Below are 13,184 nucleotides of genomic sequence, written 5' to 3'. Positions count from 1 at the left end.
ACGGCAGGGCCACCAGGGAGGAGCCAGGGGCACCTGGCTGGTGGGAGAGGGGCTGAGAGGGTTGCATCCGGCTGGGACTAACCAGCAGGGCCTTGGCCAGGGGCCCGGGGTGCACCACAACCCGCATACTCCGCTCTTCCACGCTCTCCAACGTGGCTCAGCACCGAAGCCGCATGCCCTCGGGTGGAGGCCTGCAGGGCCCCCTGTCTGTGGCCCCGCCCAGTGCAGACACCAGCATCCTTCCCATCCCGCCTCAGCCCTCTTCCAGGACCCAGGTCTCCGTCCCAGACCCACTCCTGTCTCTTCTCCAGGATGGAGTCCCCAGGGGATGGCTACCGGAGTCCCCACCCCTCTTCACTCCTGGGCACAGCATGGGCTCCAGAGCCAGACCTCCCCGCCCCCTCCTCGCCTCCCTTTCCAGGACCCCCGCCCACTGAGGAGGAACCGGCCATGGTGCTCACCTCCCTCCATGCCTGCTGGGCCTGCACCCAGCCCAGAGCCGGCCCAGGGGGCCCTCCATCAACCTTGCACACCCTGACAGCCGCCCTGTGCCCCTTCTGGGGCTAGGCCTCAGTTTCGCCCCCGTGGCTGGTGGGGCCCAAGGGTCTCTCTCCTCCCTTCCAAGGTAGGAGGGACACCTGGCCACCTCCGCACCCACGTTCTGAGCAGGAGGGGCAGAGCCCTCCCCCGCCGAAGCTTCTCATCCTGCTGTGACCCATCTTCCCTCATCCTCCCTCGACCGGCGCGTTCACATCCCGATGCCGGGGCCTGGGGACCGTAAGGTACTGAATTCCTGCAGCCCAGCCTCTGAAACACCCCGCAGAGGCCTCGCGGAGAAACCCGAAGGTCGGGCGCCATCAGAGGGGCGCAGAGGAGCCGCCAGGGAGAGGGCAACTTCTGTCCCCTTGGAAAATCAGGTGCCCCTGGGCTGGGGGGCACTTTGAGTGCAGACGTTGGGGGAGCAGGGCCTCCGACTGCTGTGTGACCACGCAGGTAACGTCCCTCCAGGCTTCTTGAGACCCCCGCCCCTCAGGGTGAAGTCGTGCCTCTGCCGCCAAGACTTGGGCGGAACACAGGAGGCCCCGCTGAGACCACGGGGCGCTGCTCCCTCCATCAGCAGCTGGTGTGGGGGGCAGCGCCAGGCACCAGGGAGTTGCCCGCTGACACCTCATCTCCGCCCCACCCTCCCAGCCAGAGGCTTCTGCCCATCCAACCAGTGCTGCCCTGAACCCGAGTCACCTTAGGTCAGGTGCTTCCTACGGCCAGGAGGGCCCTCTCCACGGGGCTCCTGGAACCCTGGGCCCCAGGGCCCAGCTCAGGGAGCAGACACAGGCCGGCCCCAGGGGATGTGCGGGTCTGGGGACAAGATGACCCGGCCACTCTCGAGTCAATTGTGCCAAGCTCGCTCCGGGTCTAGCCTCCGCCCCAGGCCCCAGGCCCCAGGCCCCACTGTCCCTGTCCTACAAACAGCGCCTGTGGCTGCCCGGGGTCACCCAACGAGCCAGCTGGCCCCTAGCCGGCTGCCTGTTTCCGTGGCCATGACTGACTCTCTCCCATTCACATTCACACTCTCGTGATGATCACCAACATGCACACACACACGTGAACACACTCACACGCACTCTCACAATCATCTTGCACATCACACGCCCTTACACACTCAGAGCCCTGACCCCAGCACGGCCTCACACTGACGATGGCCACCAGCTGACCACGTTCTCGCACGGACCACAGCCCCGTCCTGTCCACGGCCACATGTTGCCCGCGGCCGGAGGCCTGGCCGACATCCTGCCCTCCGGTTGGTCGGTACCTCGAGGCCCGGAGGACAGCAGAGGGCAGCCTGGCGGGGAGCAGAGCCGGGGAGGCCGGGCAGGGGCTGCCTAGGAACCCCAGGGTGGACGGCAGAGATGACAGAAATGACAGGAAAAGCTTAAAACAAACAAAATGTAGCTCAGAGGAGAGCAGGGCCCTGCGGGCGGGCGCTGGCGATGAGAGGCACTAACATGGCGTTACTGGCGGCTTCAGAGGTGGCGTCGGCCGCAGAGAGGGCTCCACACTCAGCACATTTGAGGGCACGCCCGAGGGGGGCCTGGGGCAGCTGACTGCAAGTGAAATTAAAAGGCTGAGACAGAAGCAGACACTGTTCTCACAGAAACCGATCGCGGGCGAACCAAAACCAACCAGACAGTGGGCCAGCCCAAGCCTCCCTGGGGGGCCGGGTCCTGGGGGGGAGGGGTCATGGGGGTGCGGGACCAGGTCCTGGAGTGGGGATGGGATTCTGGGGGGAATAGGGTCCTGGGGGGATGCTGGCGGGAGTGGTGATGGGGTGCTGGGTGAGGGGAGACAGGGTCCTGGGTGGGGAGACAGGATCCTGTGGGGGGGTCAGGGTCCTAGGACGGGGAGACAAGGTCCTAGTATGGGGCCGGTGGGGATGGGGTCTGAGACGGCAAATGGGTGGGACAGGGTCCTGGGAGGGGTGCGGTGGGAGGGATGGGTCCGAGGGTGCTCAGGTGGGGCTGGGGGCGTCCTCAGGGCCTCTTTCCACCTGCTGCACTCAGAGCCTGGGGCGGGGAGAGCCTAGTGCAGGGTATGTGGGCCGACCAGGGCCTGGGTGAGAAGGGAGGGCAGGGCTGGCCCCCGTGTGCGTGCGTGCCCCGTTGAGGGTGAACTATCGGCCTACACTCACACAAAGCAGCAGAAATCCCAGAGTGAGCCCGCTGCCTCTTCCCTGGGGTCCGCAGTATCTGGTCTGACTACATGCTGCCCCAGCCAGGGAGCAAGGGACCCAGGAGCCAGTCAGCTGAGGGGTCTGTGAGCTACCCGGGCAGCGGCCTCCCACAGGCCGTGTGTATGCATGCGTGTGCGTGCAATTGGGCACAGAGCAGTGCACGGGGTGCTTCCTCTGTGCACAGCCACATGGACGAGTCTGGGTGTGCTTCTGAGCCGCTGCACCCAGCACACACTGGAGAAGGGGCCCAACGAGGCGGTAGCCACTCGGACACGCTGGCCTCCAGTGTCCGCCTGACCTGGCTTGAACCCCACCCCGCCAGCCACTCCCCTGCCTGAACTTCAGAATGCTCAGCTGTACGATGGGAACGACAGCCCTGCCTCCAGGGTGACCGCAGATAGCACGCAACACAGGGCCGGCGCAGGGTGAGCCCTGCACGACAGCTGCCTGGACAGTGCATGGCCGGGATGGTCTGCAGCGCCCTGAGCCCGCTGCGCAGCCCTGGGGGCCTCTTTAGTGTGTGACCCACTGTCCCAGGAGCATGGGTGGGTAACAGTATGTTCTGGGGTGAGGCCTGCCAATCCCCACTACACAGACCAGGACCTGAGGCCCAGGGAGCGGGGGCCCAGGCCCACGGACCACGAGGCCAGGCTGCCCGCGCCTGCGGGACTCCACGGTCACACGCCTTCCCCAGACAGGGCAGCAGGTTCCCAACTGGGAGCAGAACCCTGCACCAGGGACCTGAGGGGAAGGTTTCCTGAAGCTTTGTTCACTGGGAAAAGCAGGAGCAGGAGAGGGGAAAGACAAGAGAGACAGACACAGAGACTGAGCAAGACAGGCAGGGAGGGCGGCAGGGCGGGGCGGGGACCCCACAAAGACAGTGGCCAGGGCAGAGGGAGAGACACAGCAGCAGGCGGAGGTGAGGTGCGGAGGGCTCAGAGGGCTGCGGCAGGTCAGAGAGGGGGCGCGCCTGCCCCGGCCCGGAGTTGACCTCCCCCCATGACCTTGGGGCTTGGGTCCCCAGCAGGTTGTAGGTGCACCTTCCCAAGCACACTCCCTGCCACCGCTGGGCACCACCCAGCCGCCCCAGCGCCGCGTGCCCTCTGGCCAGCGGGGAGGAGCAGGCGGCTGGCCTGCGTTCTCCTCCCCAGGCTGAAGGCACCCCCAGGACGAGCAGGCTGCATCCTGGCTTGGGGTCACTCAACCCCGTGACAGGGAAGAGGGAGGCTGGGGCACCCTCCCCCATCCCTGATGGGCCTGGCAGGGGTGGGGGCTGTTTCACTGTTTCTGAGGACTTTATACGGTCCCGGCACCATCACAGGTCAGATGGAGAAACCGAGGCACAGAGCAAGGCAGGGGCTGGCTGTGAGCCTATGCAGACCTCTGTGTGTCAGTTTCCCCACCTCCTTGGGGGAGGGGGGGCCCTGGGTCTTTTCGACTCAAAGCGGGCGAGGAGCCACATGGCCCCGGTCCTACCCTGCCCGCTCCTTCAGTTTCTTGTCCGTGATGCCGTCTTTGGACACGAGCTTGTTGAACACCAGGATCCCGATGACCATGTTCACCTGCCAGGCACAGAGGAGCTGGGTGTGGGGGCGGGGGCGCCCGCACTGGACCGGTGAGTCACCCCCAGCGCCAGCCCAGGCCAGCAGCCGGGGACGGTGAACACAAAGCGAGGGCGGGGACTCCAGGCTCCAAACCGGGGCTCAGCTCGCGCTCTGCCCGCAGCACGGGGCCAGCACAGGGTGGCCCTGCGCCCCACTCCCATTGGGAGACGAGGCTTGGGGAAGCAGCAATCGGCCTGCACTCTCGCCCCCTTCCCTCATCTCCTTCTAGAACATCATCTGTCAGGCGGGGCTCTCCGTGCCCCATGCCCCTGACAAGGCCGGGCACTGCAGCTCAGGGCTCCCACGTGACCCTCCCATGCGCCGGGCTCCGAAGGTGACACGAGCGGCTCTCCCCGCAGGCTGGACATGGTGGCTGCCTGGGGCTGGGTCCCAGGGGTGGGCTGCAGTGCACGGCCCAGAGGCCTATCTGCTGTCCCCACTGTGGTCAGCAGCAGTTTCTGAAGCCGGGATCCCAACAGGGACAGAGCCTAGAGGTGAGAGGTCAGGCTGGGGTGGGGGCGAGCCTGGCCCTGTTCACAGCGGGGCTGATCAGAGTCAAGCATGCGACTGCTGGGCAGTCACCCTGTTCAGACCACAGAAGGGAGCTCAGGCGACGTCCAGTCCAGCAGCTGCCCACATCCAGGCTCAGCCGTGCTCCCACCTCTGAGCAGCCCTGTTCCTCGCATCCTCCCACGACAAGGAACTCGCTCTGCACCAGGGCCCTCCTGGAGGCCCATCTTGGGGGCACCTTCCCTGACCTGGCTCTGCTGGGCCACCCCACTGCGCCCTCCGCCCCAGGCAGCCCTTCAGAGACCTTAACTCAGAGCCGCCCTCCCAGCGGACATCTTCCCTGACCCCCACTGCCGGGTGCCCGCACCCAGGAAGTACTTCTTGGTGCCAAGGTAAGTCTATGCTGCTGCCTGAGCCACCGCCTATGACAAGAGAAGCTGTCCCCAGGGCGCCCTGGCCAGCCGCTTCCACGGCCCTGGAGACCCTCCTCCCACCTTCTCCGCTGGGTGGGCCAGGCCCCCAGCTCACACCCTCCCTCCCCTGCACGCCCTCCCTCGGCTCCAACTCTGCAGGGGGGCTGCCTGACTGGGGCGCCCGGCTTGACCCCCCAGCCACATTGCTGTGTTTCAGGGACCCTGGGACCCTGTGGATCCCTGGACCTGTGACCCTGGGCCTGTTGGTACAGGGAGACCCAGGCCCGGCAGCCCCACAGCTCTGGAGTGCACAGCTACAGAGGACGGCCGGCCTGGGCCCTGCCCTCCACCACCAGGTGAATGAAGTCCCCAGACAGGGGCGCCCAACGCTTGGGGCCTGACAGTGGAAGTGTCCTTCCGGCGTGGCCTCGTCTTCTGACGCAGCCAGGGCAGACGCAGGCAGGACATCAGTCATCACCACCCACCTGCAGCAGACTCTGTGCTCAGCCTTGACTGCATGTCCCCACGTTACAGAAGGGGTCCCACAGACGCTCAGAACCAGCCCCTGCCCTTGCCATGCATTGTGGGAGGGACGTGGGGGGATGGGGGCTCTTGCCTCTGACACCTGCCCCTCCGATCCCTGCTGGGGAGCCAGCCCTTCAAATGGCACCAGGGCCATTGACTTGCCAGCATTGAAATGCACAGCACGCAGGCCTCTCCCTGCCCAGTGCCTTCGAGGAATAAAGGAGCTGGGATTCTGGGCTGGGGCTGTGGAGAGGATGTGGGGCTGGCCCAAGGACACTGCCCCCCCGCCTCTGCCCCTACCCAGGCTCCCCCAACGCGTCCCTTGTGGACTCGGCCTCCCCCTGGGTGCCCTGGCTGCAATGTTCTCTGCCACGTCCAGCCTGTGCCCAAGCCTGGCACCACGCCCCCAACAAGGCAGCATCGGCCTGTGCGGACACCCGATGCCCTCTCCTGGGGACAGGAGGGAGAGGAGGGCGAGATGGGCCCAGAGCCAGGCCAATGGAGCCCGGCGAGCTTGGTCAAGCCCCGAGCTGCCCCTGCTCATCAGCAACCAGGGCAGAACAGCCCCAGAGCCACACAGCGCTGTCCCGCATCCCTCACCAAACAAAGGCAGAAACAGCGGGAAGGAAAACGCGGAGGGCCCATGGAGGAGAGCTGCTGCCTTCTCCAGGGGCGGGGCTGGTGGCCTGTCAAGGGAGAAGCCCAGCCCAGCCAGCCTCCGGATCAGTGCCCAGGCCCGGCCCACACCCCTGTGGCCCCAGCCATCCATCTGCCCAACAGCCCCCACCACCCCGTCACTCACTCATCAAACCCACACGCACCTCCTGGCAGGTACACAGCCGGTGCCCAATAATCAGGCAAGTTGTGTTGACAGCAATAAAAGACTGCCACCGCAGCCCAGCCTCTGCACCCCAGTGGGAAGTCGGGGGAACAGAGGATGGCGCCCACCCTCTAGTGACCTGGACAACCAACCCTGATTGGGGCAGCAGGCACAGCCCAAGGCCCAGCCCAGGGAGAGCAAGGGGCCCAGCCCGGGATGGCGGGGCGGGGTCAGTACCAGCACGACAGCGGCGGCCGGTCCCACGAAGGCGTACAGCAGTCCCCCCTCCAGGGAGAGCCAGCAGCTGGGGAGGGAGACAGGCTGGTTAGCACCGCCTCCCCCGTCACAGAGCGCACCTCGCTGGCCTCCCAGGAGAAGTGGCAGAGGCCGGTCAGCGCTGACAGGTGCCTCTGCGCACAACACCTCACGCTCACTCCTGAGCTTCAGCATCCTGGTGAGCCCGGCGGCATCGTCCCCCCAGTTCACAGACGGAAGGGCAGGGGCACACCTGCTCAGAGCCGCTCAGCAGGGGGCCGGATGAAAGGGCCCTGGCCGCTCTGCCCCCCAGCTCTCCTCTCCTAAACTCTCACCAATCTCCTGGGCAGACCCTCCCTCCCAACATGACACCAGAACGTGAGGCTGGGTCCCAGGCCTGGCCCTCGTCCGCCCACCCGCGCAGGCCCCATGGCCTCGGCACCTGGCCCTCTGCTCACACATCGGTCTGGTCCCTCCCCACGCTCAGTCACCAGCCCCACACTTCCCCAAATCTCCGAGATGCCACCCATGCGGGCCCACAGGAACCCTGAGCCCAGTGAGGACACGGCAGTCTCCACGCGATGCCTTCTCTGCCCCGAGCACCCTACGCCAGGCTGTTCGTCCAACAAACTCCTCTCGGCCCTTCAGAACCCCACTTCAACGTCCCATCTTCTCCTGATCCTCTGACCCTGTAGGCTGGGTGCTCCTTCCTCTCAGGTCTGGGGGCGGTGTCCATATTTCCCTCCCAGCACTCACCCTACTGGGCTTCCAGTAACCGGGTCCTCGTTCACGTCTGCTGCCCCCCACCGCCCAGGGGGAGCGGTGCTCCAGGGCCTGGCCACATCCTGTCCCCTGGGGCTCCAGAGTGAGCCAAGCCTGCGCAGCCTCACCAGCCCTTCCTCCTGCCTCTTGCTGTCCTGTTCTTGCCCATCCCCGCAGCCACAGCCCCTCCAGGCCTCAGTTCCTCTCCCCCGACCCTGGGAGCCACACTGCCTCTAACCCCAACTTCCTGGCTTGGCATTCAAGGCCCCCAGGACCTGGCCCAGCTGACCTTCAGGGCCTCAGTGACTTTATTTGTAAAACAGCCACCCCCACCTGCCTGCCTTCCCGAGGGGCCACACAATTCCCCTTGTGCAAGGGTAAATGCCCTATCGTGCAGATGGGGAAACTGAGGCTCTGAGAGACTAAGGACCTGTCCAGTGCCACGTGAGGAGAAGGAGGGAGGCTCCAATGGCCCCAAGCCCCACGTCTCTCGATCCCACTGCCCACTGCCAGGAGGAGCTGGCGATGGGACGGAGGAGGCTGCCTGAGGAGCCCGGCCTCCAGCTCCCAGGCCCCGCCCTCTCCCAGCCTGGGCTTTCTCATCGGAGAGATGGGTGCCCGGCCAGCCCTCACCTTCTAGGGTGGTGGGAGGGTCTGGGGGGGCCGTGTGGCCTCCACCACGTCCCCACCCCGCCCCGACTCACTAGTTCACGGTGCTGTACCCTTTGGCCTTGGTAAATCCCACGGAAATGGCCACGACCAGTGCAGGGAGCCCTGGGGAAGGACGAGAAAGAAAGGGAGTTGGGCCCCACCACCGTGCCCAGCTCCCTGTCCGCCCTCTGCCTCCCTCCAGCCCTGCCAGCAGAGGGCGGGGCCAGAAACGCGCCTCTGAGGTCCCCAAACAGGGGGTGACCCCAAGTGTGTGAGAGAGGGAACAGGAGGGAATCATGGGTGAGGACCGAGAGAACTGGGGACAGGGCAGCCAGATCTGCAAATAAAATGCAGGACACCCAGTCATGTTGAACCTCAGATGAAAAAGGAAACGTTTCTTAGCATAAGTTAAATCCTAAACGTTCAACGGTGCGTAGACTTACACTAAAACACTATGCTTTATTTGGAATTCAGATGGAACCTAGCGTCCACGTTGCATCTGGCAGCCCTACGGATGATGGTGGCCCGGGAGAGTGCCCGCCCAGGGAGCGCCAAGAGACCCCAGAGGGATGGGAGAGGGGAGGGGCTGCGGGGGCCAGGCCCACGGCCAGAGCTCACCCCAGCCCAGGCAGAGGAAGCGCTTGCGGATGAGGCGGTTCCGGAGGCGGCCCGTCACGGCCATGTAGGACTGCCAGGCCTCGGTGAGCACCCAGCAGAAGGAGGACAGGAAGAAGAAGTGCAGGAAGGCGGCCACCAGCGTGCACACCACCTGGGCGGGCAGGCGGGCGAGGCTGGCAGGTGCTTGCCCGCCTGGCCCTGCGCCCACCCCGCGTGAAGGCCCAGCGCAGCCAAGAGAGGCCCAAGCCTGGCGCCCGCTGCTGGGACCACATCCAGTGCCCAGGCAGGCCACCGAGGGGCTGCCCGCCACTGCCCTGAGATGGGCTGTGCAAGGTCTAAGCATCCTGGTGCGTGCTCGCGTGACCCTGCCCACAAATCGCTAGGGACAGACACCCCTCCCTCCCTGTCTTCCTCAGCCCCCCATTCACAGTCACACCAGATGCCCGCAAGCAGCCCACTCAGAAGTCCTGGGTCGAGCCCACCTGTTCAGTAGGTGATGAACTCGAGGCCCAGAGAGAGTAAGTCACCCGAAGGCCACCCGGCAAGGCACAGACAAGGTCAGACAGAACCTGGCCCGTTGGTGGGCCGGGGACAGGGGGCTAGAGCTGGCTCATCATGAAGCACCAGTCTAGCTGGAGACTCTGGACACCAAGCCCCCAGGCCCATGCTTGCTAGGTGACAGCCCCCTCGGGCCTGAGCCGCCTGGCTGCCATGGCCCGAGGTGGAGAGCACAGGATTGCACAGGGCTCTGCAGCCCTCTTCCCTGAGCATCCCAAAGATCCCAGGTCTAGGCCCCTGCTGGGGGTCATCACCATGACCACCCTCACCCCACCACACCACACCCAGGGATGACGGGAGGTGCGTGATAGGGCCAAGGCCACCTACCTTGTTGCGGGTCTGGGTCTGCCCGATGAGGATGAGGGCGTTGGAGGAGATGATGGACAAGCAGAAATTGATGAGGATGACGGAGCGCTCTGAGCGGATGTACCTGTGGGAGAGGGAGGGAGGTGCACGGTCAGCACCCAACAGGGCCTCGCTTCACAAGACTGGGGTCCTGTGGCCACACCAAAACGAGGGTGCCACCTCCTCCCCGCAGACACTGCTGCCGCCACTGTCATCGGTGCCGCTGCCACCACCAGCACCAGAACCAACACAGCACCAGCACCACCACCATCAGCACCATCACCATCACCAGCACCACCGCCACCACTGCCATCAACATCACCATTGCCACCAGCACCAGCATCAGTAGCAGCACAAGCACCTGCACCACCACCAGCACCATCACCACGACCATCGTCACCATCATCACCACCATCACCATCACCACTACCATGACCATCGTCACCATCATCACCACCATCACCACTACCACGACCATCGTCACCATCATCACCACCATCACCATCACCACGACCATGACCATTGTCACCATCATCACCACCACCAGCACCACCACCAGCACCATCACCAGCACCACCAGCACCACCAGCACCGTCACCACCACCACCACGGCCACCACTGCCACCACCATCACCATTGCCACCAGCACCAGCACCACCACCACCATCAGCAACAGCAGCACCATCAGCACCAGCACCAGCACCACACTACCGCCACCACCACCAGCATCAGTACCACCACCATCAACATCAGCACCAGCACCATCACCACCACCACCACGGCCACCACTGCCACCAGCATCACCATCGCCACCAGCACCACCAGCACCACCGCCACCACCATGAGCATCAGCACTGCCACCACTAGGATCAGCACCGCCACTACCAGCATCAGCACCATCACCATCAGCACCACCATCACGACGATCACCACTTACACTCCACCACATATGAAATTTCAGCACAGAGTCAGGTGCTAGGGAGAGCCCTAGGGAGCCACTGAGCACTGCCGCACATTCCTGCTGGGGAAGGCTCTTCTTGAGGAATGCAAGATCCTCCCCCTGCCACTCCACCCCTCAGACACAGCTCATTCCCAGGGTCTCACTGTCTGCCTGTTCCTGGCTTTCACCCCAGCCACACCCCAGTCACTGCAAACTTGCCCGCCCTGTCTGATCCCTAATTTGAGGTGAGAAGTGGTTCCGAGTGGGGGCTGCAGAGCCCATGCCTGCAGTGGCTCAGCCACGTTCTGGCTGTATAACCCTGGGCAAGCAACTCAACCTCTCTGTGCCTCGGTCTCTCCATCTGTGGGATGGGATCGGGGTAACAGCACCTGCTGCTCAGGGCTGTGGCTAAGATGAAAGAACTAGGATGCAAGAAGCATCAGCCATCATTGCTTCTGTTCCCCCATTTCCCAGCGAAGTGTCCCCAGCAGCCCTGGGGGCTGAGATCCAGGCAGGTGGCGAGGAAAGGGTGCAGGGCCACGATGTGTAGCCTGATGTGGTGTGTGACCTTGGATGGGTCACATCCCCTCTCTGGGTCTCCACTTCCTGATGAGGAGCGGTGATGGCCAGCAGAGCTCGAGAAGAGGGCACTTTGGAAATGGGGTGAAAACCTCAGAACTGCATTCAGCAGAGCTGGAGGGCCCTCCCCGAAACCAGATGTCTTGGGAAACGAACGTCTCAGGGCAGGGGCTGGGCCAGGGGGCCAAGCAGGCCCACAGGGGCTTCAGGACACATGGTCTGATGAGCGCCGGTGGGAGGGGCACTGAATGCTGGCATTTCTGGGTCAGCTGGCTCTCTGGGCGCCTCCACCCTGGGGCAGGACAGAGGAGGGGTGGCTGCTGCTCATAGCCACCCAGTCGCCAGGAAGTACAGGTCACCCCTCCCCACCAGCCACATCGACCTCTCGTTGCTGGCCTCGGGGTGCGGCATCAGTTCCAATTACCAGCTGACACCCTGCTGCCCAGGGAGCTGGACACAATGGGAGTCCCAGCTGGGCCCAGTGGGCGGCTGCCTGGTGGGTGACCTTGAGTTCACTCTCCTCATCCCAAACGTCTGCTCAATGGGCTCAAAGTGGGGCACTGGGGGCAAGGAGATGGGATTCACCCCGCCACACACGTGTGCACTCACACATTCTCACACACATTTGTGGCTGCCTGGGCCTGACTGAGGCCCACACCTCTGCATGCACGTCCCTCACCCCTTGGCTGGTGACCAGCTCAGATGAGATTCTCAGGGCATCGGACGCCCTGACACTGCCCTGCACCCACCCCACAGGCTGAAACTGGACAGAGAGCACCCAGGGGGCAAAGGCGTCCCGCGATGAGGCCCTGGGGCCTGGGGGAGGTGGTGCAGGGCAGGGTGTGAGCAGAGTTTTCCGCCCTGACACCTGACCTTGGGGTCCAAGAAGGCCATAGCCTTGCCCATCCTGGTGACAGGACAGACAGAGCAATCAGGGGGCCATGGGGACCCGGGTGGTCCAGGGGCAGGTGCCAAGCTTGGAGCAGGCTCAGGGCTGGCACCTGCCAGGGAGTGCATTCAGGGGGCAGGAGGGAGTGGGGCCCCAGGGAGGTAGGAGCAGAAAGCGCTGGCCCCGTCCATCCCTGGCCTGCACGCGCCGGGCAGGGTCTGCGGAGCAGCCCTCAGTCAGGAACCTAGAACCAGCAGCGTGGGGATGTGGGTGAGTGAGGGGGATGGGGGTGAAGGCGTGGCAGAGGTGGAGGGAGGGGTCCTGTCTGTCGTGATGGCAGAGGGCAGGGGAGGGTATGGCGGTGGTGACAAGAGACCAGAGAAGGAAGGGGGTTCCAGGCCACCCCACCCCCATGGCCGCCCTGGATGAGACAGGATGAGACTGGCCCAGCCACCCCTTCCTGGGAGCCAGGGCGCAGGCAGCACCTCCACACGGAGACGTAGATGATGATCAGCATGAGCAGGGTCAGGGACGACACGCCGCAGCCCACGATGAGCGTCACCGACGGCACGATCACCTTCTCCATGTTCTGGCGGATGTCAGGGGAGAACAGAGTGAGGGGGGCAGGGGCCGCACGTGCAGACTGAGGCCCCAGGAGGCCCCAAGGTCACTCTGTGTGTCCCTGAAGGCTGGGGGGACGGCCGGGTGGAGCTCCCCAACCCCCAAACCCCTCCTCTCACAAGCCCCTGACTGCCCAGCGGCCTGCAGCCAACCTCCCAGCCTCCTGCAGCCGCAAGTCCTGGCGCCTCTGCTCGGGGCTGTCCCCTGTGAGGGGGTCTCGGGTCTGGCTGAGGGTGTGGTCTTTGTCCCCCCCATGGTGTAATTATAGTCACGGACCAAGACTGGTGATAAACCCTTTGCAGCCATCACCTCTTGCCCCCACCCCATCAATTCCAAAGAAGGACCATCCCCCGCGTCACAGATGGG

At 64.7% G+C, this 13,184-nt stretch overlaps 1 protein-coding gene across 5 annotated transcripts in view; it reads right to left on the bottom strand.

Annotated features, from left to right (window-relative positions):
- ADGRB1 (adhesion G protein-coupled receptor B1) overlaps positions 1 to 13,184 on the bottom strand; it is a 90,602-nt gene that overhangs the window by 12,330 nt on the left and 65,088 nt on the right. For 3 of the 5 annotated variants that reach the window (XM_070481744.1, XM_070481746.1, XM_070481745.1), the window contains exons 19-25: positions 12,683 to 12,786; positions 9,772 to 9,874; positions 8,887 to 9,037; positions 8,322 to 8,391; positions 6,838 to 6,904; positions 4,205 to 4,290; positions 2,004 to 2,102 (exon numbers count right to left, since the gene is read on the bottom strand). In XM_070481744.1, the coding sequence (XP_070337845.1) occupies positions 2,004 to 2,102; positions 4,205 to 4,290; positions 6,838 to 6,904; positions 8,322 to 8,391; positions 8,887 to 9,037; positions 9,772 to 9,874; positions 12,683 to 12,786 (680 nt within the window). The remainder of the gene's footprint in view (positions 1 to 2,003; positions 2,103 to 4,204; positions 4,291 to 6,837; positions 6,905 to 8,321; positions 8,392 to 8,886; positions 9,038 to 9,771; positions 9,875 to 12,682; positions 12,787 to 13,184) is intronic. The other 2 variants (XM_070481747.1, XM_070481749.1) reach the window with 1 other exon arrangement.

Source organism: Equus asinus, chromosome 12, assembly GCF_041296235.1.
Source record: "Equus asinus isolate D_3611 breed Donkey chromosome 12, EquAss-T2T_v2, whole genome shotgun sequence".
NCBI lineage: Eukaryota > Metazoa > Chordata > Mammalia > Perissodactyla > Equidae > Equus > Equus asinus.
Note: the sequence above shows the minus strand (reverse complement) of the source record. Positions and strands in the feature narration are given on the sequence as shown.